A 27,664-nucleotide genomic window follows, 5' to 3' on the forward strand; every position below is an offset into this window, starting at 1 on the left:
ACAGGCAATTTAAAACACCTATGTAAAATTAAAACAGATGCAAAATTAGGTATCAGAGTTAAAATCTAATACATTCAGTCTGTTGGAAGAGCAACCTCATTAACACCTGTCCACCATCACCTCTATCTGTTGAGCCTAACTCATCAAAAGAAATGCAATTAATTTTCTGGAAACATTACAACACAAAGCTGGTTTTATCTTGAATCACTTAGCTCATCAAACAGAAAGGGAAATGTAGCAGCATAACACTGATGCAGTTATATTCATAAATGTATAGAATGACCATTTATATCCTAATTTCTTTCGGATATACTTGGCCATGAAGTTTTACATAATACTGGGAGCCTGTGCTTTGTGTTTCATTTTACAGATTTGCTCTGTACAAACGTTTTTAAACGTGTAATGCTGGTATATATTTTACAAACATCCTGCAATTAATCAGAATATCACACCGAGTGGACCTGATACTTATTGCCCAATGAGACACACAGGAAGACCCATCTGCAACATGTGCTTCGTGCTATATGACTAGCCCAGGAAAAATAATTCTAAAGACAGGCTAAATTTAGGCACATTAGCATTTGACTGCTGCTCCTCTTCCTTGGGCCAAGATCAAATCTTCTCAAGACAAAATACAGTCAGTCTAAAATCTAAAAAATGCAGTTGTTTACTGCTTGCTGTAGTGTTTACGTCAAAAAGGCCCATGTCAATTTAACCTGATAAAGAGATTGATTTTAATCTAAATGCAAATAAATCATCACCCCAAACACTTAACATAAATAATGATGATTGGATTCCAGGAAGTGCAATTCTTCCTTAGTATCAGGTATACACATGGACTAGTGGCCTTATGATCAAGAGTTTAAAAACACAGGTCTAGAAATTAGCATTCTTTCCTGATGCAAAAACCACACATAAGAATGGATCAACATGGATTAGTTTCATTTGTAGGACTGCTCTTCCAACTTTGATCATGCATCTGATGATCTCACAAGCCACATTTCCTTCCTTGCTGACATAAATTGGTATTTCTCGACGCAGTCTATGACCTTGGTTGAACACACACATGAATAAAAAACAAGAGAAAAGAGACCAACAAAGGAACAACTCAGGGCCATTATGACATTCATGCTTTTCATATGCCATTTACTACACCAAAATTTCAAAACTTTGGTTATTTGAAACCTCAACACAGGTCATTTAAAAAACTGCATTGGTTACAGAATAATCTGCACCAGAACTGTATACTGAAATCTCTATTTTAGTGATTCCCCACAGCAAGAGCGCAGACCCTTTGTCTCACTGCATTTCTATCTACTGTCAAGCACAAGCTCTACACTATCCCATTTTTCCTTTTGCACCATCAGCTTCACACCACTCCTCCCCAGTCCCTACAGTTGTTCATCTTTACAGTAGAGGAGGCCGTGGATAGACATAACAGAACGGGAATGGGACGTGGAATTAAAATGTGTGGCCACTGGGAGATCCTGCTTTCTCTGGCGGACAGAGCGTAGGTGTTCAGCGAAATGGTCTCCCAGTCTGCATCAGGTCTCGCTTATATATAGAAGGCCGCATCACACTCAGGTTGGAGGAACACACCTTATACTCTTATATATATTCTTTTTCTCTCTCCTTTTTCTCCCCCTTTCCCTCTCACTATACTCCTTGCCCATCCTCTGGGCTACCCCCTCCCCTTTCTCTCTTCCTAGGCCTCTCATCCCATGATCCTCTCCTATCCCTTTTGCCAATCAACTGTCCAGCTCTTGGCTCCATCCCTCCCCCTCTTGTCTTCTCCTATCATTTCGGATCTCCCCCTCCCCCTCTCAAATCTCTTACTAGCTCTTTTTTCAGTAAATCCTGACGAAGGGTCTCAGCCGAAACGTCGACTGTACCTCTCCCTAGAGATGCTGCCTGGCCTGCTGCGTTCACCAGCAACTTTTGTGTGTGTTGCTTGAAATTCCAGCATCTGCAGATTTCCTCGTGTTTGCGTAATACCAGCAGATGATCAGCTGACCAAACAGGAAACAGTATATCAAATATCTCTTATCAAAAACTCTGATTAAACTTTCTTGGTAGTCAATAAAACAAGTTTGGTATTTTTGCTGATGTTTATGTAACTCAGCAATCCTACACGAGAATACAATAAAAAAACAAGGCCCTTGAAGACTGTGCATCCATTTGATATGCTCATGGCTGGTCTATGCTAGCCTCAACTTTTCTTCTGTGTTGGTTGCAACTACCATCAGTTCCTCAGTATCTCACTATTTATCTTGTCAAAACCTCCTTAAGATCTTATCTATTTGACTAAGAATACCCCTCATTCTTCAAAGTTCCAAGGAAAATAGACTCAACTGTCTAGCATCTCTTGGCAGGACAACCCTTTCATTCCTTGAATTAGCCTTGTAATATCATTTCAACTGTCTCCAAAGCTATTATATCAATTTTTTTAAGGTAAGGAGACCAAAACTGTGCACAGTCTTCCAACACCTTGTACAACTGTAACAAAATATCTCTATTCTTAAACCCTAAACCATTTGTAATAAAGGTCAACATGCCATATACTTTAACTACTGTTGAACCAACCAGCTAATTTATTGCTATTTATGCACGAGAACACTTTGATCCCTCCGAACTTCATCTATAGATGCTGTCCAATTAAATAATAATAAAGCTCCTGACCTCCCACCTCCCACATTTGTCAGGTTTTTGGCCCGTCACTCTATCTATGACCTATTGTAGAATCACAAAGTCCTCATTACAACATGTCCTCCATCAGTTTTCACATTATCAGCCGGCTCAGAAACCTTACGCTTTGTTCCTTCCTCCAGGTCATTATTGTCAATAGTAAATAACTGAGGACTAAGAACTGATCCCTTGGGTGCTCCACTAGTTACTGCCCTCCAGCCTGAAAAGGACCAATTAATTACAACATAAACGTAAGGATTTTACAGATGCCAGATATCTTGAGCAACACACACAAAATGCTGGAGGAACTCAGCACATCAGGCCACGTCAATGGTGGGGGGGGGGGAGGGTGGTGGTGGTGGTAGGGTAAACTGTAGCCATTTGGGTCAAGACCCTTCATTAGGACTGGAAAGGAAAGGGTTCTAACTTTCAATAATTTCTCCCCCTCCCCCTTTTCTTCTTCCATTTAGGTTCCCCTGTCACTTTTTTTTTCTCCTCACCTGCCCATCACTTACCTCTGGTGCCCCTCATCTTTCCCTTTCTTCCATCATCCACAGTCCTATCAGACTCTTTCTTCTTCAGCCCTTTGCCTCTTCTACCTAGCACCTCCCAGCTTACTTCATTCCCCTCCCACACACACCCACCTGGTTTCACCTATCAGCTTGTACTCATTCACCCACCCTACTCATTATGGATTCTGACCTTTTCCTTTCCAATCCTGATGAAGGGTCTCAGCCTGAAACAGACTGTTTCATTCTGTCCATGGATGCTGCCTGACTTGCTGAAATCCTCCAGTGTATTGTGTGTGTTGCATTTATTCCACCACTCTGTTTTCTATGTGGGAGCCAGAGTTTTCAATTCAGGCTAACACACTTCCTCTGATTCCTTCAGCTCTTAATTTATGCACCAGCCTTTTTTGTAGCACCCTGTCAAATGCTTTTAGGAAATCTAAATCTGCTACACCTACAGGTTCTCCTCTATCAACTCTCCAGCACATCCTCAAAGATTCAAGCAAATTTGCCAAACATGATTTCTAATCTAGTCAACCAAAATAAACACTGCACGAATGGCAAAGAAATAATGTCTTTTGTTATCATCTTGCTGGAAACTAAGTCTGGCAGCATTAATACAAGGAGAAACAAAATTAACATTTTAGCTCGTAACTTTTCCACAGAACTGTCAAATGTGCTTTTATATATTGGCAATGTTAATTAAAGCAGTAAGATTTTGGAAAGACATATTTGCTTGAGCTGATTTCATTCTGCTGCAGAGGACAAAATGCTTCACTTGCATTGCAATCTTATGTAGCAATTCTCCAATATGAACTCTGAAACAGCAAACACCCTCAAATGGACAACACTGTAAATCAGGGGTTTCCAACCTGGAGTCCAAGGACCTCTTGGTTATTGGTGGGGGTCCATGGCATAAAGAAGGTTGGGAACCACTGCTGTAAATCATTTGTTATAGGAAAAATACCTTAAGAACATCTGGAAATAAAGCAGATATATACACAATACTTATGTCTGGATATAAATAGTTTTGAACTACTGAGTATTATAGTTACTAAAACTCAGCTCAAATTTAATCTTCAATCCAAAGCAATTTTATGTTTACATTGCCAAATTCAAAAAGAATCCAAAACAACTATAATCAAGTGCATAAGAACATTCAAATCACCGCATCAGTCTACAATTTATCAAAGAAGCTTGCCTGTATATAATAAACTGTCTTCCTGTTGTCAATCACTTATTAGAGTCAGGGATTTGAACGGCACATATCTCTTCCAAATCCTTAAGTCTCTTCAAAATGTTAAATGCATGCAGCGTGATGCTTTGTCAAATCATTTCCCCTGATAGGTGTTAGTTTGACAGCAGCTTAAGAGAAAACTTGCACTCTCTGCACTTTGCTGACAGTAGTTAGATAGGTGTTAGTAACTTTCATTCACAAATTAAGTTGTCACCCTAATTCTTCTGAAATCAAGACTGCTTTTGAGGGACAATCATTCCATGCAGCAAGTTTCTAATTATTCTGTCATCAAACCATAACTAGACAGAAAATGCAGCATGCCAAAAGTTGATGTAAAGAGATGCCAAAAGACAGCCATTTTAACATAACAATAACTTTGATCTGAAGCATAGTCTAAGGTTAAAGCAGAAAACACTTAGTAAGTTAAGCAGCATCTGTGCATAGAGGCATATACTACAGGAAGGTTTCTTTGCACTTCTGATCCTGGGTTCAGCCTGCCTTCTCTGATTTCCTGCATTCTCTTGATCTTTACACAGAGAAATGCCAACGTAACATTGACAATGTCAGTTTCTCTATTCCTCTCACCCACAGCCTCAGAAGATCAAACAACTCTCTTACTGTGATTTTGAGAGATTTTGTTATGGTTTGCAAAAACAGAATTCAGAATCTGTATGCTGATACCTATTCCAACATAATGCAACTTCAAAATCTCTACTGAAGTGAATTGAATTGACTTGATTTCTTACATCCTTCACATTACATCTTTACGTTATGTCTCCATCTAAATGTGCGATGCGCAATCATAGTAATTTATAATAAATAAACCAGTCAATGTAATATAGAGTACACTCAAATCAGCGTGAGTTCATCAGTCTGATGGCCTGGTGGAAGAAGCCGTCCTGGGGTCTGTTGGTCCTGGCTTTTATGCTGCGATACCGCTTCCTGGATGGTAGCAGCTGGAACAGATTGTGGTTGGGATAGCTTGGGTCCCCAATTATCCTACGGGCCCTTTTTACACACCTGTCCTCGTAAACGTCCTGAATCATGGGAAGTTCACAAGTACAGATGCGCTGGGCTGTACGCACCACTCTCTGCATGTATATGCAGGGAGTAAAGGAGGGGACTCAGTACGCAGCCCTGAGGGGCTCCTGCATTGAGAGTCAGAGGGTTGGAGGTGAGGGAGCCCACTTTTACAACCTGCTGGCGATCTGACTGCAGACATCCCACCTCTCCCGGAAGTTCTGGGTGTCTCCTGCATATTGATACTGGCTCCCTGACGCTCGGAAATTATATACAATATCCCAGAAATTGATTTTTTTTTGAGAGGGAGAGGGACAGCGAGCATCCTGATTGGTCTCTCTTAGTGCTAAGAGTAGTCACCAACCACTGGGCCGCGAGGAAAGAATATGATTTGGCGATATGAAACGATATGAGTTAGCTGCACCTTCCCATATTCCCTGTCACGTCCACTGTTGAACTTGAATGCAGCGAGGACATTACGCATGCGTCATCCATGTCAGCGCTGGAAGATCGTTAACCCCTCGAGCTTGCAAATGACGGTGGGCTGAAAAGTATGTTTGACATAACATTTCTGCCGGCATTCTGGATCAAAGTCAAGGCTGAATATCCTGAGATAGCCACAAAAGCACTGAAAATGTTGCTTCCATTTCCAACATATCTCTGCAAAGAGGAGTTTTCTGCAAGGAATGCAACAAAAACTAAATTGCGGAATAGACTGGACATAAGGAACCCCCTTCCAGTATCGCTGGCTCCCATCACCTATCGATAGGACCGTCTTGCTGCAGGAAAACAAGCCCAGGGCTCCCACTGATTCAGCGATATTGGTGTGTTGCAATGATTTTATATGTTCATATGAGGAAAATATGCGGTGTGTTTAATATCCAAACATTACTTAAAATGTTATGATGCTATTGACTTGTAATTGATTTGTTACTATATTCAGTGAAGAAAATATGCGGTGTGTGTTCAATATTAAATTCATTAGATAAACCCTTTTAGAAACGAAATTGAGTGCATTAGCTACTTATAACTTGACTTATAGTTGACCTATCACCTATATTCCGGTCATGATTAACACCCCCGCCCCTGGTCGGCTGGTCTGCAAGAATATTGTCAATATTAAACTGGTCAGTGGTGCAAAAAAGGGTTGGGGACCCCTGCTAAGTAGACCTATCAGTTTTCTCTGTGGGCGGGCTTTACAGTTGACCTCAAAGATAATGACAGTGTTGCTTGCTGCACTGTTTGTAACAGTGACTTTTCTATTGCCCATGGTAGGTTAAAATGTAAAAGACATGTTGAGGTGAGTTTAACAGGTGTCATTCATTCATTAGCATAGCTAACGTTATTTAAACTGGCTGGCTGGCTGCTAAGGAGCTACACTATTGATGTCCTACATGATGAGGCCAAACTCCCTGTAGACTTGCTTAAAGTTGTAATAGAATAAACATGATAATATAATACAAGTACATATTTTAATGTCACATTTTCTGCATATACCCAACTTGGTTTACAGATTAGACAAAATCACTAAACAAAATATTACATACACCCTTGGAGGCCGGGGGGGGGGGGGCGGATATGGAGTTGCGGGGAGTGGGGGTGCTCCCTCCCTGAAATGAGGTTTTGCAGGGTGGGATGTCTGTGACTGGAAGCTCAGGATACAGCTGCACACGGCAGGGTCAAGGCCAAGGTCTCTAAGCTTCTTGTCGAACCTGGATGGAACTACGGTGCTGAATGTTGAACTTTAGTCCAAGAATAGCATTCTTCTTCTCCAGATGTGCAAGGACGGTATGTAGAGCAGCGGCTATCGGTCGGTTGTGTCGGTAGGTGAATTGCAGGGGATCCAGTTTGGGTGCTAGCAGGCTGCAGATTTAATCCTTGACCAGCCTCTCAAAGCATTTGCTTATTATTGAGGTGAGTGTGATTAGTGATTTCATGATTAGATAAAAATGTTATGATATTTTGAAAGGATTCTAGCTAAACAGCAAAGAGTTTTGATAAAATCTCTTCCAACTTAAAAAAACTGTTAATGGGCTTAACACAGATAGAAGTGACCCTTTGATCTCGGCGCAGTGGGATGTATTTCTTACTGCCATTTCCAGACCTCTGCAGCTCTCAAGATTACCAGGGCACTTTCTTGGCACTAACACTCAAACTCACACAATCCATCATTTCTTTCTGTCATCATCCTAGGCGATCCTTGGGTCCCCCGAGACTGTGCGTACGATTCAAAGGTCACTTTGAAACTCGACTAAGCACTCCAATGGAAAAAATAAAAATATTCACAACAGCTGAATTGGAATAAGCAGCTGTCTTCATTCAACTTCTGCTTCATTTAATCACATACACAGCAATGCGCATATGCGTGATTTAGCAGGGAGCCTACAGAGACATTTGAACATACTCTTTCCAGTTTCACAGTTTCAATTGACGAGAAGGAAATGTTTCAGTCAAGGAGACGGAAGTCACAGTAAACCAACTGAACAGAGAGGAGAAAAAAACACTTCAGGACTACTTGATATATAACTGCAATTGTGCCAGTTCTAAAAATTCTAATTCTAAGGATGGTAAAAGAACATCTATTTGTCCATAGTGCTTCACATTATCACTACATCATTCACTAACTAAATATCTTGGCATTTCCAAAATAAAATTTCTCTTGGCTCCTTCAAAAAATTCTAATAAAAATTAATATGCTCAAGAGATAATGTATTATTTCTTCATTTGAGGCTCTCCATTGGTCTGGGTCAACGTGGATATTGTGTCCTAGCGGTCTATGTGGTACGCAAGCCGGGGCAGTAGGATACGGACAGCAAGCTGTTGCTCATGAAGCAGGCTCCCCCTCTCTACACAGCTGACAAATCCAAAGGAACAGCATGATTTTATTAAAATTAAATATTGTTGGCAGGCATGATGTGGAGGTGATTAATTTTCTTCATCAGACATTACACAATGCAAATTGTTCTATTTTTTTTAAATGACCACCTTCCAAAATGCATGTTTTAATTACACTGTAAGAACATTTTGTCAAAGCTGTAGGTATGGTTTAAACTTTACTTAAAATTTATTATTTGGTATCTTCAAGTGCAACCGTTATTGGAGTACCATTTTGCATTCCAGTGCAACCTGGAGAAATAGATTATGTTTTGCCAAACCTCATTATCTTAGATCTTTTAAAAGTTTTTCATGTATTTAGGACATATTTAGATGGAAATTCCAGCCTCCTTAAATTTTGAAGTCTAGAGTATTTCTTTTAAGTGTTTAATTGAAAGATCTCTATTTTGGTTTATAAATCTATGACTTGGCAGGTCTGGTTACAGACATTGCGATGAATAAACAAGTGTTCTACCATTATCAGAGATGCTATTTTAATCGAAGTTAACAGCCTTTTGAATATCAGCAGATAATGAGAATTGCTACAGAATCCAGAAGCAATATAATTTAAGATAGAGGGGGTGAGGGAGGGGGTGGGGTGAGAGAGGGTGGGGGGGGTGAGAGGGAGAGGGGGTGAGAGAGGGAGGGGTGAGGGGGTGAGAGAGACAATGATCCTTCCCCAGAACTGAATATAAAACATAATCTCCAGTTCTCTCCACAGATACTGCTTGACCAACCTGACTTTGACCTTGCAGCATTTGTTTTCTTCTTTCTGATTTCAAGCATCTGCAGTTTTTAAATTTTTGATAAAAATGTTTTTACTCCTGACCTAGCATGCTAACAAAAACTGCCAAAAATAGTAAAACAAAATGACATAACATTTAGAAAGGAATGGACCTCAGGGTCCATTTCAAATGCACAGTTCATGAACGATACCTTTAAGGAGAGGCAGATCTTGTCAGCATCTAAAGCATTACAAACATTCTCCAGACTACCAATGCACAACAATGTAAAAGATCAATTAATCTTTTGAGAAGATACCAAATTCTCTTATTTTGACTATCTATACTGTATTTCATTGACAATGAAGCACCACTTTAAAGTGAGGGGTATACCAATTTCCAAAGATAAAAACAAATAATTGAATTTCTAGGCTATTTTTGGAAACACTGTTTGCAGTTCTGAATTCCCTGACAAGTAAACAAGGCTGTAGAAAGGACATAGTTGAGGCTTGAACCAGGAATGATTGTGCTCAAAGCTCAAGTGACATTCCAATTTCCATTCCTCCCATCTCCAAATTCCCATTTCCTACCCCACTCTCCCAAAACAACCAAAGGAGCAACTAACTTGATATTTTCAAAATTAAAAGCTTTACATAATTTTGCATTAATTTTATTCATTCTTTGGGTGTGAATGTTGCTGTCAATACAGGGATTCTATCATGCTGTCCTAATTGACCCTGAACTGAGGAGGCAATTAAGAGTCATCAATATAAACAATCAAAGAATTGATTCAATTGCTTCATGAATCAGTAACATGAGAGTAGGCAAGATCTAAATAATGAGGGATATGTGAAGGTGGATGTTTCGAATTTGGATTCTTCCAATACATGCATAAAATGGAGACTACAATGTAATTTGGAATAATAGTTGTAACAAAATAGGATTAGTACAAGGAGGACACTAGCAGCTGGATCTCTCTCTTGCGTGCAATCCTAGCAATAAATCCAGCCCTATGAAACGGCACACCACCACCAATGATCCCAGGTTACAAATTCTCGCTGTCCACCTGTTTACTGTGTTGTTTCACGGCAGCTTTCCTAACTAAAATTCAGGCATTGATAGCAGGAAGGTTAGCAGTTGAGAAAGCTCAAGACAATAATCTAACAAAAGTTCATATTTTCCATTTTCATATTTTCTCACTCCTTTTCTGTACTTCTTCACCTCTCCATTTCTCAGCATGCAGCCTAGTGAATATCGTGGTCTATGGCTCTATTTATAAAGACGCACATCCTGCCGCGAACAATCTGGCCATCATAACAGGCTTATCACCATTCCATAAATAGTAGAGGAATGCAATTAGTCATAGAAAAATATGGCCCATCTAGTCCATGCTGAGCCATTTAAACTGCCTACTTCCATCAACCTCCACTCAGACCATAGCCCTCCATATACTGTACCTAACATCCATGTACCTATCCAAACTTCTCTTAAAACTTTGAAATCAAAATTGCACCCACCATTTGCACTGGTAGCTCATTACACACTCTCATCACCTTCTGAGTGAAGACATTTCTCCTCATGTATACCTTAAACTTTTCATTCTTCACTCTTAATCCATGACCTCTAGTTGTAGACCCACCCAACCTCAGTGAAAAGAGACTCCTTGCACTTACCCTATCTATACCCCTCATAATTTTGTATACCTCTATCAAATCTCCTCTCAATCTTCTACATGACAAGAAATAAAGTCCTAACATCTTCAATCTTTCCTTATAACTCAGGTGTTCCAGTCCTGGCAACATCCTTGGATATTTTTTCCGTATTCTTTCAAACTTACTTAGATCTTTCCTGTAGGTAGGTGACCAAAACTACTCACAATACTCCAAATTAGGCCTCATGAACATCTTATACAACTTCAACAAAACATCCCATCTCCTGTATTTTGATTTATGAAGGCCAATCTGTCAAAATCTTTCTTTATGACCCTATCTACCTGTGCCACCACTCCCAATGAATTATGGACCTGTATTCCCAGATCCCTTTGCTTTACCGTACTCAATTCACTGTGTAAGACCTACCCTAGATGGTCCTACCGATGCATAACACCTCACACTTGTCTGCATTAAATTCCATCTGCCATTTTTCGCCCATTTTTCCAGCTGATCCAGATCCTTCCGCAAGCCTTGATAGTCTTCCTCACTGCCTTCTGCACCACCATTCTTGGTGTCATCCAAAAATTTGCTGATCCAGTTAACCAAATTATCATTCAGATCGCTGATACAGATGACTAACAACAATGGACCCAGTAGCGATCCCTGTGGCACTTCACTAGTCACAGACCTCCAGTCTATATCCACTCTCTGGCTTCCCCATAAAGACAATGTCTAATCCAACATCAGATGTCGAGCTACTGAACCTTCTTGACCAACCTCCCATGTGGAACCTTGTTAAATGTCTTGCTAAAGTCCATGTAGACAACATCCACTGCCTAGCCTTCAGCAACTTTCCTGGTAACTTCCTCAAAAATAAAACCTTACAAGATTGGTTACACATGACCTATCACGCACAAAGCCTTCCTGACTAAATCTAACCAGTCCACACCTATCCACATACTCATATATGTAGTCCCTTAGAATACTTCCTAATAACTTTCCCACTATCGATGTGAGGCTCACCTGCCTATGATTTCCTGGTTTATTTTTAGAACCTTTCTTAAAAGCAGAATGGTCACTCTCCTCCAATTCTCCAGTACCTCACCTGTCGCACAGGGTCCAAGGGAACACCTTATCAGGCTCTGGGGATTTGTTCACCCTAATTTGCCTCAAAACAGCACATCCCTCCTCCTCCTCTATAATCTGTATAGGGTCCATGACCTTGCCGCTACTTTGCCTCACTTCCATAGACTCTGCCTTTTTTCCCAAATAAACACAGATGCAAAAAAATCCATTTAAGATTCCCCGCTTTTCATCAGGCTCCACGCACAGATTACTACTCTGATCTTCCACAGGACCCATTTTGTCCCTTGCAATCGTTTTGTTCTTACCATATCTGTAGAATCCTAAAGAATTCTCCTTCACCTTATCTGCTAGGGCAACCTCTTGTCTTCTTTTAGTCCTCCTGATTTCTTTCTTAAGCACAAAAAAATATGCAGAGGCTGGAAGTCCAAGCAACATACACAGAATGCTGGAGAATTCAGCAGGCCAGGTAGCATCTACAGAAAAGAGTAATTTCATCCCCACCCAAAAAAAAAGACAAGAAGTGAAGAAGTCAAGAGTAAGAAGGTGGGGGGAGGGAGAGGGGAGAAGGAATACAAGGTGGTAAATGATAGGTGAAACCGGAAGGGAGGAAGGGGTGAAATAAACAGTTGAGCAGTTAATTGGGAAAGAGATAAAGGGCTGGAGAGGAGGAATCTGATAGGAGAGGATACAAGACCATGGAAGAACAGGAAGGGGGGGGAGAGCACCAGAGGGAGGTGGTGAGCAGGTAAGGAGATAAAGTGAGACAGGGAAATGGGAATGAGGAGGGGTAAGGAAAGTTGTGGGGGTTGGTGGATGGCAATCACAGGAAGATTGGAAATTGATGGTCAAATCATCAGATTGGACACTAATACAAGGTGTTACTCCTCCAACCTGAGTATGGCCTCCTCGCGGCGGTGGAGCAGACCATAGACTAACATGCCTGAATGGGAATGGGAGGAAGAACTGAAATGGGTGGCTACTTTTTCAGGTGGACAGAGCATAGGTGCTCAGTGAATTGACCTCCCAATCTACGTCGGGTTTCACCAATAAACGGTAAGCCACACCAGGAGCACCTGTTACTGTAGACGACGCCAGACTCACAGGTGAAGTGTTGCCTCACCTTGAAAGACTGAATGGCAGGGAGGGAGGAGATGTAGGGGCAGTAGGGGCAGGTGTGGGGCTTGCTCTACTTGCAAGGATAAGTACCCAGCCGGGAGATCAGTGGGGAAGGGATGAATGGAGAAGGGTGTCACATATCAGGAGGCAGAGATGGTGGGGATGTGAGGAAATGGGAATTCTCTGAAGCCCAGTGTAGACTCAATGTGCTGAATGGTGTCCTTCTGGATCATGAGTAAATATCAAATACACAGAACAATGAAATCACAATGAACCAGGGCAACACACACAAAATGCTGGAGGAACTCTGCAGGCCAGGTAACATCTATGGAAAAAAGTACAGTTGACATTTTGGGCCAAAACTCTTTGACAGGACTCGATGAACTGGGGCATCCTTTTTAAACATTATTTGACAGAAGATAGTTGAGCAATATGATTGGAATTTTAATCAGTTAAGTAAAAATTTTAATGTCAATCTGAGTCCAGTTATTTTAACCTCTCACAAATTTGTTCCTCATTCACCTGCATTTAATATGTTACAATAACTAGAAGCACATAAATACAGTCACAACATTTGTCATCCACTCTAAGTACTATATCTAATTTATGCATTAAGGAAAAATATCCTTGGCAGAATCTTGATCAACTGCAGATGCATTAGCTCATTACAGCAATGGCAGGTGTGAACACACTCCCTGTAGGGACGATGATTTGTCATCATATTTAGGACACCCTTCATCAGATTGAGAGCTCCAACTGTCACAATGCATAGCAGAGATTGGGAATAGATCAGGCAGCTCGTAAGGGCCACCTCTGAGTCCCTCTGGGTCATCAACAGCAACAGAAATGTCACCATGTGGCCTTACGTCCCCTATTCTATCACAGGAGATCCTCTTCAATGACCGATGTGCAAGAGCTTTAAATTACTAAAAATGAGATGCTACCTGGTGGAGCTTCGACACAGGCTTACAAATATTGTAATGGGGGTACACGGAACAGACAGAACTGAGCAAACACACAACCAATGCACACCTTTCATGTCTAGTAAGGAATGGGAAGAGAGAGCTCTGTAAATATTTTTATTTCCAACAATAACAGAAGTCAAAGTGTGCAGAAGATAACCTTGAAGGTTTTGCAACCATCTCCAGCCAGAAACACTGAGTAGTTGATCCCTCCTAGTCTCTATCTAAGATCACCATCATAATAACACAAATGATACATATTAAATAATATCTGGGCAGAGCAAAGCCCAAGTTTGATGATATCATAGCTGTACTATTGGAAATTAGTGCTAATTAACCAGTCAACTTCACGAAGCACACTGTTCCTTACACCTACAGTGGGTTTCAGGTTCCAAACTCTCCAGGTTCCAGTTTTAAATTCCCTAGTTCCGTCTCTCACCTTACCTACATGCCCTTCACTTACACACAAAAAAAAATTCTTTCTACCCACCTTACCTACCCTCTCATGATTTTGTATACCTTTATCAGGTTGCTCTCAATCTCCTCCAATCCAGGCAAACAAGCTCAAGCTGTTCAATCTCTGCTTTATAATTGAAATTTTCCAATCCCCTCTCCAGTACCAACACATCCTTCCTCTTGTGTGCAACCAAAATTGTACACAATAACCCAAGTGCAGCCCAACTAAAGTTTTATAAATTTATACCAGGATCCTCCATTTTATATTCTGTATCTCAACTGATGAAGGCCAGCAAAGCTGTTCATTCCTCTTTCTAAGTGGTGCTGTCACTGTCAAGAATCTATGGACCTTTATCCCAAGACCCCTCTGTTCATCAACCCTCCCAAGACCCATACCATTTACTATTCATGTCCGATCCATGCAGTCTATGTTCTGCAATTCATAATCATTTGCCATAACAATTATCTTAAATAGTTATCTATGAAATGTAAAATCTGCCCTGTAATCCACAAATTCCAACAACCACTTTATTTACAAATTTTAGGAAATCAAGAAAATCCAGTTAATCTATCTTCATCCAAACATTCTGGTCAGTTATACAAAAGTACTCAGTTACTGAGACAGGACCTAAATTGCCAATAAAGATATTATCCACAACTTCTTGAAGTGATCATATCTTCCAATGCTATCTAAAAATCTCCCAAACTAAAAATGGAATTTAACTTCTTTAAATTTCAAAATAACCAAAGCAACAGTTAAAACTATGCAATCAAACCCAGATATGAAGGAGCCACCAAATGAAAAAGCCAAGGACTCATTTTCTTAACTGCTGAAGGAATGTCACTTGGTCCCACATTATTACCCTAAGAGCAACATTATCTAAAACTAGTTTGTTATTTGAAAGGAGAACTTGAACTGTGGTAATATTGGGGTCACAGCATTTCGTGTGATCTGCGATTCCATATTAATATTTAAGATTAAGCATCGTCACTGGCAATACAAAAATGTTCTTCTTTCCTCTTCAGAGCTTTCTATTTATTATCTATATACCAATAAGCCAAAAGGTAAATAGCTTTTCAACATTGGTGTGATAACAATTCTATGCAGAATACATGTAGAGAATTTTCTTTCAAAAATCTATATAGTGATTTTAGTGAAGGCCATGAAAATTTTATCTTTTCATTGGTCAAAGTTTTTTTTGTTCTAAATTAAATTATACAATATTTAACAGTACAAAGGCATCTCTCCCCATCCCAAAAGAAGCCTATTGTCAAATGTCTTCCACATTCACCATCCTAACAAATCACTAAAGGTATTTGATGGCCCAGAATGCCAAGTGTGGCTCATTTTCAGAAATTGCCATTTAGGTGCATATTCATCATGAACTTCACTGATTTGCATTTGAGAGGCTGAAATGATCCTGCATCCAAAGTGGCAAGGTCCAAGTGGCAAGTGTTATTGTGTAAGGACTTGACCAAGGCGTAACCATGAAGCAGCTGACAACTATGAAGCTATGCTGTCACTCTGGCTTTTCCATTTGTCAAGACTCTCAAGCTTTTTGATTGCTTCTGCACTTGTCTGATGTCTAGAATAATGCAAATCTATTAACATTCAACTGTTAAATATTTTTAAAGTAAAAACACAACAAAACAAATTTAATTAAAAAGTACCTTATATGAGCTGTACACTTTTTACTCTTCCTATCCATTAGAATGGGTTCTGAGACTTTGTTGGGGGAATCCAACAAATGTGCAGTCTATCCCCGCCACTGCAGTTAAGCCTGGCTACAAAGCACAGCCAGAAGCCACCCCCTAAAAAAAGCTCAATCAGCTAGTTTGGAAATTTTGCATTGGCCTAAGTGTACAGAACTCACTGCCACTCCAAAGGTAGTGTTGGGTAAATTTGTGTGTAACCAACTGGCCTTCTCAGCTAGATTTGCTCATAAGCATAAACGGAATTCAGAACAGTGAATTTTACATCCAACTACATTCAAACAACTCTGCCATTGATCCTTTCGATGAAGGGATTTGTTCTTCTGATGAGGAAGGTCTAAACCAGTTAGACCTGTTTTCTCTGGAGTGTATAAGAATAAGAGGAGATCTCATGTAGGGTCCTGAGGCTCTTTAATAGGGCAGATGATGACTATGTTTTCTCTACTGAGGGATGAGAACAAGACAGCAAGTTCAAATTTATTGCCATCCGACTGTACATATAGACAACCAAACAAACAACGTTCCTCTGGACCAGGTGCAATCCCAAAACATACATCACGCACAGGACATTAAACAAAATATTACCACAAACAAGCTAATAAAATACAACAAAGTGCATGTGGTGTGCAGCACAGGTAAACAGTAAAAGAAACAGCTCACTGTCCTAGAGATAAGACCTTGGTGGCAGAAGGGTATTCGTTACTCTCACAGCCTGAGAGAAGAAGCTGTTCGCCAGTCTGGCCATCCTAGTCTTGATGTTTCTGTACCTTCTTCCTGAACAATGCTTCAGATCCTCCGCATACAACGCTCCCGGTAAATGGCACAAATGGGGGGGGGGGGTGGGGGGGGAGGGTGGATGGAATCCACAATGATCCTCTTGGCAGTTTTTACTGCCCAAGTATGTTGTCCTGTCCTGCAGTTTTGTGTGGGTTTACCCTGGCTGAGATCCCTCTCACCTCAGCTGCGGCCAGACAGCGTGCTTGTTCCTCAGAGGGAAAGGGGGCTTTCCTCAAAGGAACATCATTCTTTGTCTCAAATCACGCATAGAAGGCATTCAGCCTATCAGGAAGGGAGGCGTCACTATCAGTGACGTGAAGGGTGAAGGTAGACATGCAACCTGCTATGGTTTGTATACCTTGCCACATCGCTGCATGTCCCTGGTATCACAAAGGTGTCTGTGAATTTTCTGTGAATACTCTTGCTTTGCCTTCCTGATGGCACGTGAAAGCGTAGCTCTTGCTGACCTTAGAGTCATCCTATCCCCTGATCTGAAGGCAGCGTCCCGATTCCCAAGCAGTGCACGGACATCTGCAGTCAACCATGGTTTCTGGTTTACCCTGGCAGTGCAGGGTTTAATCACAGGAAAATACATTGAAGATGTTACCGTGTAACCAGTTACTGACCCCCATATTCATCAGTGTTGGTGCAGTGATGGTAGGAGTCGCCTCCCTGAATGTGCTCCACTCCGTACTTTCAAATCAGTCTTGGGGCACTGAGGTGGCACCTTCTGGCCAGACTCTGATCTCCCTGAAAACTGGTTTGACTCATTTAACCAGTGGTCTGTATGAAGGGATTAGCAAAATGGATTTGCAAAGTTGACATGCTGGTAGAACTTAAGCAGGACTATTTTTAAATTGGCACAATTGAAGTCACCAGCAACGCTGAAGCAACCATCTGGGTGAGTGACTTTGAGGTCGCAGATGGTGCCGTGGAGCTCCAGCAGTGCTTCCCCAGCACTAGCATGGAGGGTGGTGGGATGTAAACAACAACAATCACAATGTCAGTAACCTCCCTCGGTAAGTAGGAGGACCTGCACTTCACCATTAAAAGCTATTTGGGGTGAGCAGTGCGCTGTTACTACCGAGGCGTTCACACCAGCTCTTACTGATGTGGACAGACAAGCTGCCCCGCAGGTCTTACTGGAGTTTGCAGCATTTCCGTCCACCCGAAAGGAGACTAGGTCATCTAGCAGGATGGCCGAGTCAGGAGTGGCATCCCGGAGCCACGTTTCTCTCAGGACAAGTGTGCGGCAGTACTTCATTTCCCACTGGTTCAAACACAGACGCAGGTAATCTAGTTTATTTTCTAGCAATCAGACATTAGTTTGTGTGGCTGTTAGAGTGAACAAATTTTAAATAGCCTCAGTTGCGTGTATGTGTTCAAAATACTGATTTTTGTCACTGATAGTTGGTGAGAAATAAGCAGCAAGACAATTCAGAACTGTTTTGCTCACTGAGGTTTCAAGCATTTGAAGAATTTGAGATTATCAACAATCATCTCGAATGTTACAATGAAAATAAAGATTTGGAGGATGAAATCTTCACACAAATTGTATGAAGGCAGTCCATTATTTGCACTAGATGTCAGCGCTGATTTTGTTCATTTATAGTAAATGAAAAGAACACAGCAGTGTACACTGGATGAATTCCTCTACTGACAACTGTAAGAAACTAATGCACAGTTTTATAGTAGTGTAGTGGTATACATTCCTAAGGTTGTCATAGCTGGGGTGGTAGTGGGGATAAGCTCACACTACCTATAAAGTGTTCCAAATGGCGTGCGTCTCTAACAGCCTCCGACAACCAAGTCCAACTCTTGGCCTTCACGTGTGGATTAGCTACAAGGCCTGGTGGAACTGTTTCTGCTGACAAGAGAAAGGCAAATGCGGACCACTGGCAACTCAAAACCAGTTGCTTTGGGCAGGTGAGGCTCATCAGACTTGGATGGCAGCCCGCCTAGGAGAAGGAAAACTCTGATTTTAATCCTCCTCTGCCTTGCAGCCATACCCATCTATGGAAGAGGCTTTGGGAGTAAACCCCAAGGAAGAAATCTGGAGCTGGGGTCCCTAAGGCATTATGATGTTGTTTACAACTTCACTCTGGCAACCTCTGTGACGTCAATGTATCAACAGAGTCAATGTATCAACACTTGCCCTTCCCTTGGACTACATCAGTAACATGGAGAGGGGGAACCTGCTGCATGGGCAGCAGCCAGTTCTTCAAATCTTCCTGCCGAGGACACAGTTCATCAGAGGCACAAACCCATGATTCCCTGGGATCAACGTCTGCCTACCACCAGTGTAGGCAGCATTATAATTTGTTCTGTATTTCATTTAAATACATAATCTGTGACTCAATTAAATGGTAATTTGTCTTTTAAAAACCTTTTTAACTATTTCTATAAAACTTTGGCTAATCGGGACAGCTGCTTAATTGGGCCAAAATATACTGGTCCCAATGTGTCCCAATTAACTGGAATCCACTAAATTAACATTTTAGTACACTTAACATTTAATTAATCAATTAGTTTTCAATCAAGCATTTTTCATTCAGTCTACTTACTATTTGTAGGTTTCAGAACGAATATATTCAAAGACATGGGATACACCAAGTTGGAATTGGTCGGCAATTGGAGTAACCCAAGGATTGTTCTCTGCCTTGAATACTTGTTTTGGGCCAGTAAGATCCAAGTTACCTGCAAATGTAGAAAAAAAAATCAAAAGAATTAAATATCATGGAATGGCTTTGTTAATCTAAAAATGTCAGTAAATGAATGCAAAGAAATCGGTTCCCTTGTAAGAAGTATTTTTTTTAAATTTAGGTTGTGGAGCCAAATTGATACTGTCTAGGTATCAAAATCTGTTAACAGCAAAGTAATCACTTCTCTCTCAATGTCTTTGATGTTTCACAGCTTTCCCAAGTCATTAAAAAAATGAAAACAGAAACAACCATCTTTGCATATTGGATCAGAAAATTGACATTTTCATTGAGAGCCCCCAAGTAATTATCTATGAAATGGAACAGTATGACATTTAAGTTTAAATAAATAAATATACTTTGAATCCTTGAAAAATACTAATATAAAATTATGTTGAGTACCATCATGATTACAGGCCGGAATACAATTTAAATCTTTAAATATATACAGAATACACTGTAGTATTCAATCTGCTAGTTTCTTATTAGAGCTTCCAGATTTTATTTTAAGAAAACAAAATGAAAACATAACAATAGGCTTCTCACATGTTTCAGCTAAAAGACAGAAAGGCAGACATTTCGTAAAGATTGTGCTTTAGTAATTAAAACTAAATAAAAAAAATCTAAATAGAAATTAGCTTATTTGCCAGAAGATCTCCTAACTCATTACTAAAACCCTTCCTGTTCTTAACACAAAACAGCAGTCAAAGTATCATTTGCCTACAATAGTTTTTTAAAAATTCTTTGCAAATTATTATATAAAAAATAAAATGTTGGAACACAATAAACAGCTTGCGTATATCCAAGGACAACAAAGTGGTAGATACAGTCTTGTCCCTCAAACGTAAAGCCCCACAAGAAAGCAGCATCTGACAAAGATCCCCATCATCCAGGCCATGGTCTCTTCTCACTATGACCATTGGGCAGGAAGTATAGAAGCCTTAGATCCCACACCATGAAGTTCAGGAACAGTTATTATCCTTCAAACATCAGGCTCCAAACTGGCATGGATAATGTCACTCACAACTCCGAACTGATTCTACGACCTACAGACCCACTTTCCAGGGCTACTTATAACTCAAGTTATCAGCATTTTAAAAAATTAATTTGCACAGTTTGTCTTCTTTTGCATACTAGTTGTTTGTCAGTCTTTGTTTATACCGCAGATTCCAGTTAATTGACATTCATCAGTTCCAGTATATTGTGGTCCAAACAAGATGCTGCCCCAAATAGCTGAAGTTTCATGGAAATAGTTATAAAGGTATAAAAAAAGACAAAACTATCATTAAACTGAGTAACAAATTATATATTTCAATGAAATACAGAGCAAACTAGAACACTACGAATACTACTACAGTACTATAAAACTGTGTACTAGTTCCTAACAGTTACCAACTGAGGAATTCGTCCAGTGTACGGAGCCATGTTCTTTTGATTGACTATAAATGAACAACATCAGTGCAGACATCTAGTGCAGATTATGGACTGCCTTCATTGCTTTCTTGCATGTAGTGTCAAAAATCACTGTTTTTAAATTGGCTTCCATCAATAACATAACACAAGCACATGCAACTGCCACAACTTTCACTCTAAGCATAGCATAGTGTCTAACAACCACACAAGTAAACACAATTGACGCTAATTGGAAACAATTTGGCAACAAAGTGGCATAGTGTCCCAGAGAAAATAAGGAAATCCTAGTTATTTTCTCGATTAGTTTTTGCTTTTCAAGAGTTGTCCCAAATAAGTGAATGCCGTGATTAAAAGATGGTCAAAATAACCAGAATCCACTATATATGGTTTTTTATAGATTTGGTTGTATTTCTTAATTTTTTCTTAAATGCCTACAAGAAAATGTATCTTAAGTTAATAGATGGCATGAGTTCCCAACCTTTTTTGCACCGCGGACCAGTTTAATATTGACAATATTCTTGCGGACCGGCCGACTGGTGGGGGTTAATCACGACTGAAATATAGGTGATAAGTCAACTATAAGTCACTTATAAGTGGCTAATACACTCAATTTCGTTTCTAAAAGGGTTTATCTAACAATTTTAATATTAAACACACAGCGCAAATTTTCCTCGCATGAATATTGATAAGTCAATTATAAGTCAATAGCATCATAACATTTTAAGTAACGTTTGTACGTTAAACACACAGCACATATTTTCCTCAGAAGAACATATAAAATCTTTGCAACACACCAATATTGCTGAATCAGTGGGAGCCCTAGGCTCATTTTCCTGCAACAACATCGAGGGGTGATGGGAGACAGCGATACTGGAAGGGGGTTCCTTACGTCTAGTCTATTCCACAAATTAGTTTTTGTTGCATTCATCGCAGAAAACTCCGCTTTGCAGTGATATGATGGTGGAAATGGAAGCAACGTTTTCAAGATATTCAGCCTCGACTTTGATCCAGAATGCCAGCAGAGATGTTATGTCAAACATATTTTTCTGCCCACCGTCATTTGCAAGCTCGAGGAGTTGATCTTTTTCCTGTGCTGACATGGATGATTCACCGGGGACATTCACAAATAGGTCACGGACCCATTCCTTTGCATGTCTTAGGTCATTTGTATCTTGGGTCACTGATGACCACACGTGCGTTCAAGTTCAACAGTGCGTGACAGGGAATGAGGAAAGACTCATATCGTTTCATATCGCCAAATCATATCATTTCCTCGCGGCCCGGTAGCACATGCTTTGCGGCCCGGTACCGGTCCGCGGCTCAGTAGTTGGAAACCACTGGTATATGGCAACATATACATACTTAGGTAATAAAATCTGTTCAAGATTCCAGCGGGAGTGAGTAGGTGTAACCAACATAGTGGTGGCAGGGATCTGAGGGTTTACATTGTTCGTCCATCGTCTATGTCGATGAGGACCTTGACACCATTATGATGGTGTCGAGACTAGCGTGTGATTTGGATTTAAGTGAGGAAGAGTTGCGCAGCATCAGCCTCTCTCTCTCTTCCCAATTCCCACCTGGATCCAGTGGCAAGACAGAGTCGAGACGGCTGGAGATGGGACTAGGCGCAGTGGATGACATGACCAGGACGTCTTCTGTGTCTTGTCCTGCTCTACACGTTCCACGACGCTTGCAGAGACTGCCTTCTTGACCGCTGAACCTTCCATTGGTTTGTTCGCTCAATCCTGATATCAGTGGACACTTTGTTTCAAGAAGTGGAAACAAATATTCAGATGAGGGAATGTCAATTAGTCCAAGTTAATTTGATGACAAGTTGGAGGTTCAAATTTAAAGTTCAAAGCACATTTATTATCAAAGTATGTATACTATATACAACTTTGAGATTTATCTTCCTACAGACAGCCACAAAACAAAGAAACCCAAAAGAAACCATTAAAAAAAAATCCAACGTGTAGAAAAAAAATTGTGCAAACAATAAAAGTAAGCAAACAGCATTCAGAACTGAAGTTCACGAAAGTGAATCCACAGCCACAAAACTAGTTCATCCCTGGCACGTTCCCCACTCTCAGGTCTGGGCCAAGCTTCCTTGATTTGACCTGAATGCTGCAACCATGTTGCACCTTTGAGTCTTCAGTTCACACCACAAAAATACCAGCTCATATGGCAATTGAACAGCTCAACTCTGAAAAGGAATTTACAAGCTATTGATTGCAGTGATCCTACCAGATAAAAAGTGTGATTAATACATTAATTTTTTGTTTGCTATCCGCAAGTCGTCGCTGTGCTTCACCAGTGGCATCTTAAACTGGTGATTTAAGATGCTGCTGGTTGCAGACAAAAGTGATCAAGGTAGCTGAGATTGAGCTGGGGAGCACACGACAGCTAGTCTATAACAAGGACGTAAAATTTACAGGCTCCCATAGCTACCTTAACTATAACTCTCCCAACCCTATCGCCTGTAAGGAAACCTTTCCTCTTGTGTCTCAGTCCTGCTGCATCTGGTCTCAAACGTTCCACTCCAGAACTCTTGAAATGTCCTCCTTTTTAAAATGCAAGTACCTCTCAGATGCAGTTAATAGAGCTAATACCTGCATTTCCCTCAAACTCTGTACATATGCTCTCACCTCCCACTTTCCAGACAGAATAGAGACATTTTCCTTGTCTGCACTTTGTACCTTATAGCCCCTATATCCAACACATCATCCTTCACTACTTCTGCCAGCTCCAATGGGAGCCCACTACATAGAACATAGAACACTGCAGCATAGGACAGGCACCACAGGCTCATTGGCCCACAATGTGTTAACCTACTCAAAGATCAATCCGACTCTTCCCTCCTCCATAGCCCTCCAATTTTCTTTCATCTACGTACCTGTCTAAGCGTCTCCTAAATGTCTCTAAGGCATCTGCTTTAACCACCACTCCCCGGAAGTCTGTTCCTTGTGCTTACTACTCTTTTGCGTAAAAAACTACCTCAGACATCCACCCAGCCCTATACTACACTCCAGTCACCCTAACCTTTTGCCCTCTCTTACTAATTATTGCCACCCTGGGAAACAGTCTCTCGCAATCCACTTGATCTATGCCTCTTACTATCTTATACAACTCTACCAAGTCACCTCTCATTCTCATTTGCTCCAACAAGAAAAGCCCTAGCTTGCTCAACCTTTTCTTATAATATACGCTCTCTAATCTAGGCAGTATCCTGGTAAGTCTTCTCTGCTCCTTCTCTAAGTTTTCACATAGAGTCATAGAGCAAAGAGCCCTTAGGCCATCTTGTCTGTGCCAAACTGTTATTCTGCCTAGTCCTACTGACCTGCTCCTGGATCACTGCCCTCCCTACTCCTCCTATGCATCTACTTTTCCAAATTTCTCTTAAATGTTCAAATCAAACCCTCATCCACGACTTCCACCAGCAGTTTGTTTCACACTCCTATCATCCTTTGAGTAAAGAACTTCCACCTCAGGTTAAACTTAAATATTTCACCTTCCTGTAATGATGAAATGGCACACTCTCCCATTAATGTCTCCCCTCCCTATCATGTCTAAAACAATGGAACTCCAGAACATGTACTGCCAGTCCCACTCTTAAATTCATCACCCTTGTTCTCAATACTTCTCATATTAAACACATTTCAACACATCCATCTGACTGCATTCACGCCCCATCATCTGCCTATCCTTCCTCACAGTCTCTCTGTACATCACCTTTACACCAACTGCTCCATCATCTCACTCGTCAGTTTACTTCCCATCCACCTGCCAAACTAGTCTGAATCCTCCATAACAGCTCTGGCAAAACTACCTGCAAGGACATTGATCCCTCTTGAGTTCAGGTGTAACCTGTCCCTTTTTCTACAGCTCTTCTTCTGCAGAAGAGATACCAATGATCCACAAATCTGAAATCCTGCCCCTTGTACTAATTCATCAGTCACACATTCAAATGATACATCATCCTATTCTTACTCTCTTTGGCATGTGCAACAGGCTAGACTTGAGGTTCTGTTGTTTATTTTCCTTCCTAGTTCCCCATATTCACTCTACAGGACCTTTTCCTAGCTATGTTGTTGGTACCGATAGGTACCATGACTCTGCCCCTTAGGAACACTATGGACTTGATCTGAGACATCCCTGACCCTGGCACCTGGGAGGCAATATGACGTCAAGTAATCTCTTTTATGTAAACAAAACCTTCTGTGTCCTCTTAACCGTTGAATACCCTATCACTGCCGCTCCCCTCTCCTCACCCCACCATCCCTTCTGTGCCAGAGCCAGACTCATAGCCAAAAACATCTTCTCCTCTCCCTCTGCGTCAGCTTTCTGAAGAGACCACTCTCTGTCTTGGTTCACATTTGCCATCTCCTTCCACCTGGTTCGATCTCCCTAACATCTGACCCTTATTGTCTATCACTTACCAATCTTGGCCTCACTTTTCTCTCTCACTTCTATTTACTGGCCATCTTCTCTCTACATTCTCAGTCTGGATGCAGTTTTCAGCCAAAACACTGACAATCCCTTTGTCTCCACAGATGCTGCTTAACCCACTTCCAGTTTTATTTTTTTGCTCTGGATTCCAGCATCTGCATCTCATTTGTCTCCAGGATTTCAGTTGATCTGAAAAACTCCAATTGCTTGGCTCACTTCTTATCCCTTGGTTAACCGAAAATAATCAAACACATTTAAAACTAACAACTGATTGAGCAGAAGAAAACATTAAAAGAAAGGGTACCAGCCTTCTATCATTTGCTGTGCATGAAAGCTCTCTAACCTCATATCTGAAAGACCCGGCTTTAATTTTTACTTTCTTCCCTTTAATCCTGGAATCCCAACCATAATTTCCTATAGAGAAAACTACTTGGCCTTCCAAATCCTATTGTGTGAATCCTGTCCTCAGAGCTTGAACTCTAGATATCATCTTTGATCTGAAGATCACAAGAAGATTGTTTGGTTGGACCAGGACACAGTAATCATGTATTTGTATTTTAAGCCTCCTGGATAATCTAATCTTCTTCATAGAAAGCAGTTAATTAAATTTTACAATTATTTCCTGTAGACATCCTGACCTTTTTAAAATCTGCTATGCTCAGAATCCCACAAGATGTTTCCAGCTCTTCACCATATGGAAAACAAATTCTTCTATCTTCCTAAGGTCCAGCGTAGCCTTAAATCAGTACATATTGAAATACATGTAACATAATTTTGCCATTCACTCATTACTTCTATTTATTTTCTTTATAAAATCTATCAACAAACTTGGACATGAGGCATTTTAACAATTTATAATCAACCAATGTGTGTTGACAGCATGTTCCTCTGGGACAACACTAATCACTTAATCCAAAATGAGTACTTGCTCCAGTATTCTGTTACAGAACCAATTGTCAAACTAAATATGCAATGCACCTTTAATACCTGAAGTTTAACTTTAGGCAACATTCACTTAAAAGAGATTTTATGAAATGCTTATGTTAAATCCTGAAAAACAAAATGTTGGTGTATGTTCCACTTGGTCACCATCCCAAAAAAGAATTGTATCCTGTTCATCAGCCATGATCATACTGAATGGCGGTGTAGGCTCAAAGGGCCGAATGGCCTACTCCTGCACCTATTTTCTATGATTTCTATGATTTGGATCATCCTTACAAAATCACAATGGATCTTTTATCTGGACAAAACTTATAATGCTGGAGGAACTCAGCAGATGCTACCTATGGAAAGAGTAAACAGTTGCCATTTTGGGCCGAGACCTTTCATCAGGTCTGGAAAGGCAGAGAAGTCAGAAGAAGAAGCTGAGTTCTTCTGGCATTTTGTGTACGTTGCTTTGGATTTCCAGCATGTGCAGATTTTCTCATGTTTGCAAAACTTACAATTTTCAGTCGCTTTGTCTTTAAACATTTGCCTCAAAATTCACCCTCAGACCAGTGACACTAAATGTGGAATATGGAATAATCTGCATGCTGTATAAGATTCCATTAAAGCAAATCCGAAAAGGAACCCACTAAGTAGTATTTCCCCAACAAGAAGTTTGTAGTTATCCTAAATAAAACAACATGCATGACAACCATAGAACCATACAACATTACAGCATAGAAACGGGCCTTTTGGCCCTTCTTGGCTGTGCCGAACCATTTTTCTGTCTAGTCCCACTGACCTGCACCTGGACCATATCCCTCCATACACCTCTCATCCATGTGTCTGTCCAAGCTTTTCTTAAATGTTAAAAGTGAGCCTGCATTTACCACTTCATCTGGCAGCTCATTTCACACTCCCACCACTCTGTGTGAAGAAGCCCCCACCCAATGTTCCCTTTAAACTTTTCCCCCTTCACCCTTAACCCATGTCCTCTGGTCTTTTTCTCCCCTAGCCTCAGTGGAAAAAGCCTGCTTGCATTCACTCTATCTATACCCATCATAATTTTATATACCTCTATCAAATCTCCCCTCATTCTTCTACGCTGCAGAGAATAAAGTCTTAACCTATTCAATCTTTCTCTGTAACTCAGTTTCTCAAGTCCCGGCAACATCCTTGTAAGCCTTCTCTGCACTTTCAACCTTATTAATATCCTTCCTGTAATTTGGTGACAAAAAACTGTACACAATACTCCAAATTCGGCCTCACCAATGCCTTATACAACCTCACCACAACATTCCAACTCTTATACTCAATACTTTGATTTATAAAGGCCAATGTACCAAAAGCTCTCTTTACGACCCTCTCTAACT

General features: G+C 40.6%; 1 protein-coding gene across 2 annotated transcripts in view; it reads right to left on the reverse strand.

The window, feature by feature from the left end:
- The window catches only part of rsu1 (Ras suppressor protein 1), a 208,963-nt gene that overhangs the window by 48,161 nt on the left and 133,138 nt on the right, over nt 1–27,664 (reverse strand). For both annotated transcript variants that reach the window (XM_063044180.1, XM_063044181.1), the window contains exon 8: nt 19,374–19,506. In XM_063044180.1, coding sequence (XP_062900250.1) covers nt 19,374–19,506 — 133 coding nt within the window. The remainder of the gene's footprint in view (nt 1–19,373; nt 19,507–27,664) is intronic.

This window comes from Mobula hypostoma, chromosome 3, assembly GCF_963921235.1.
Source record: "Mobula hypostoma chromosome 3, sMobHyp1.1, whole genome shotgun sequence".
In the NCBI taxonomy this organism is placed as follows: Eukaryota; Metazoa; Chordata; class Chondrichthyes; order Myliobatiformes; family Myliobatidae; genus Mobula; species Mobula hypostoma.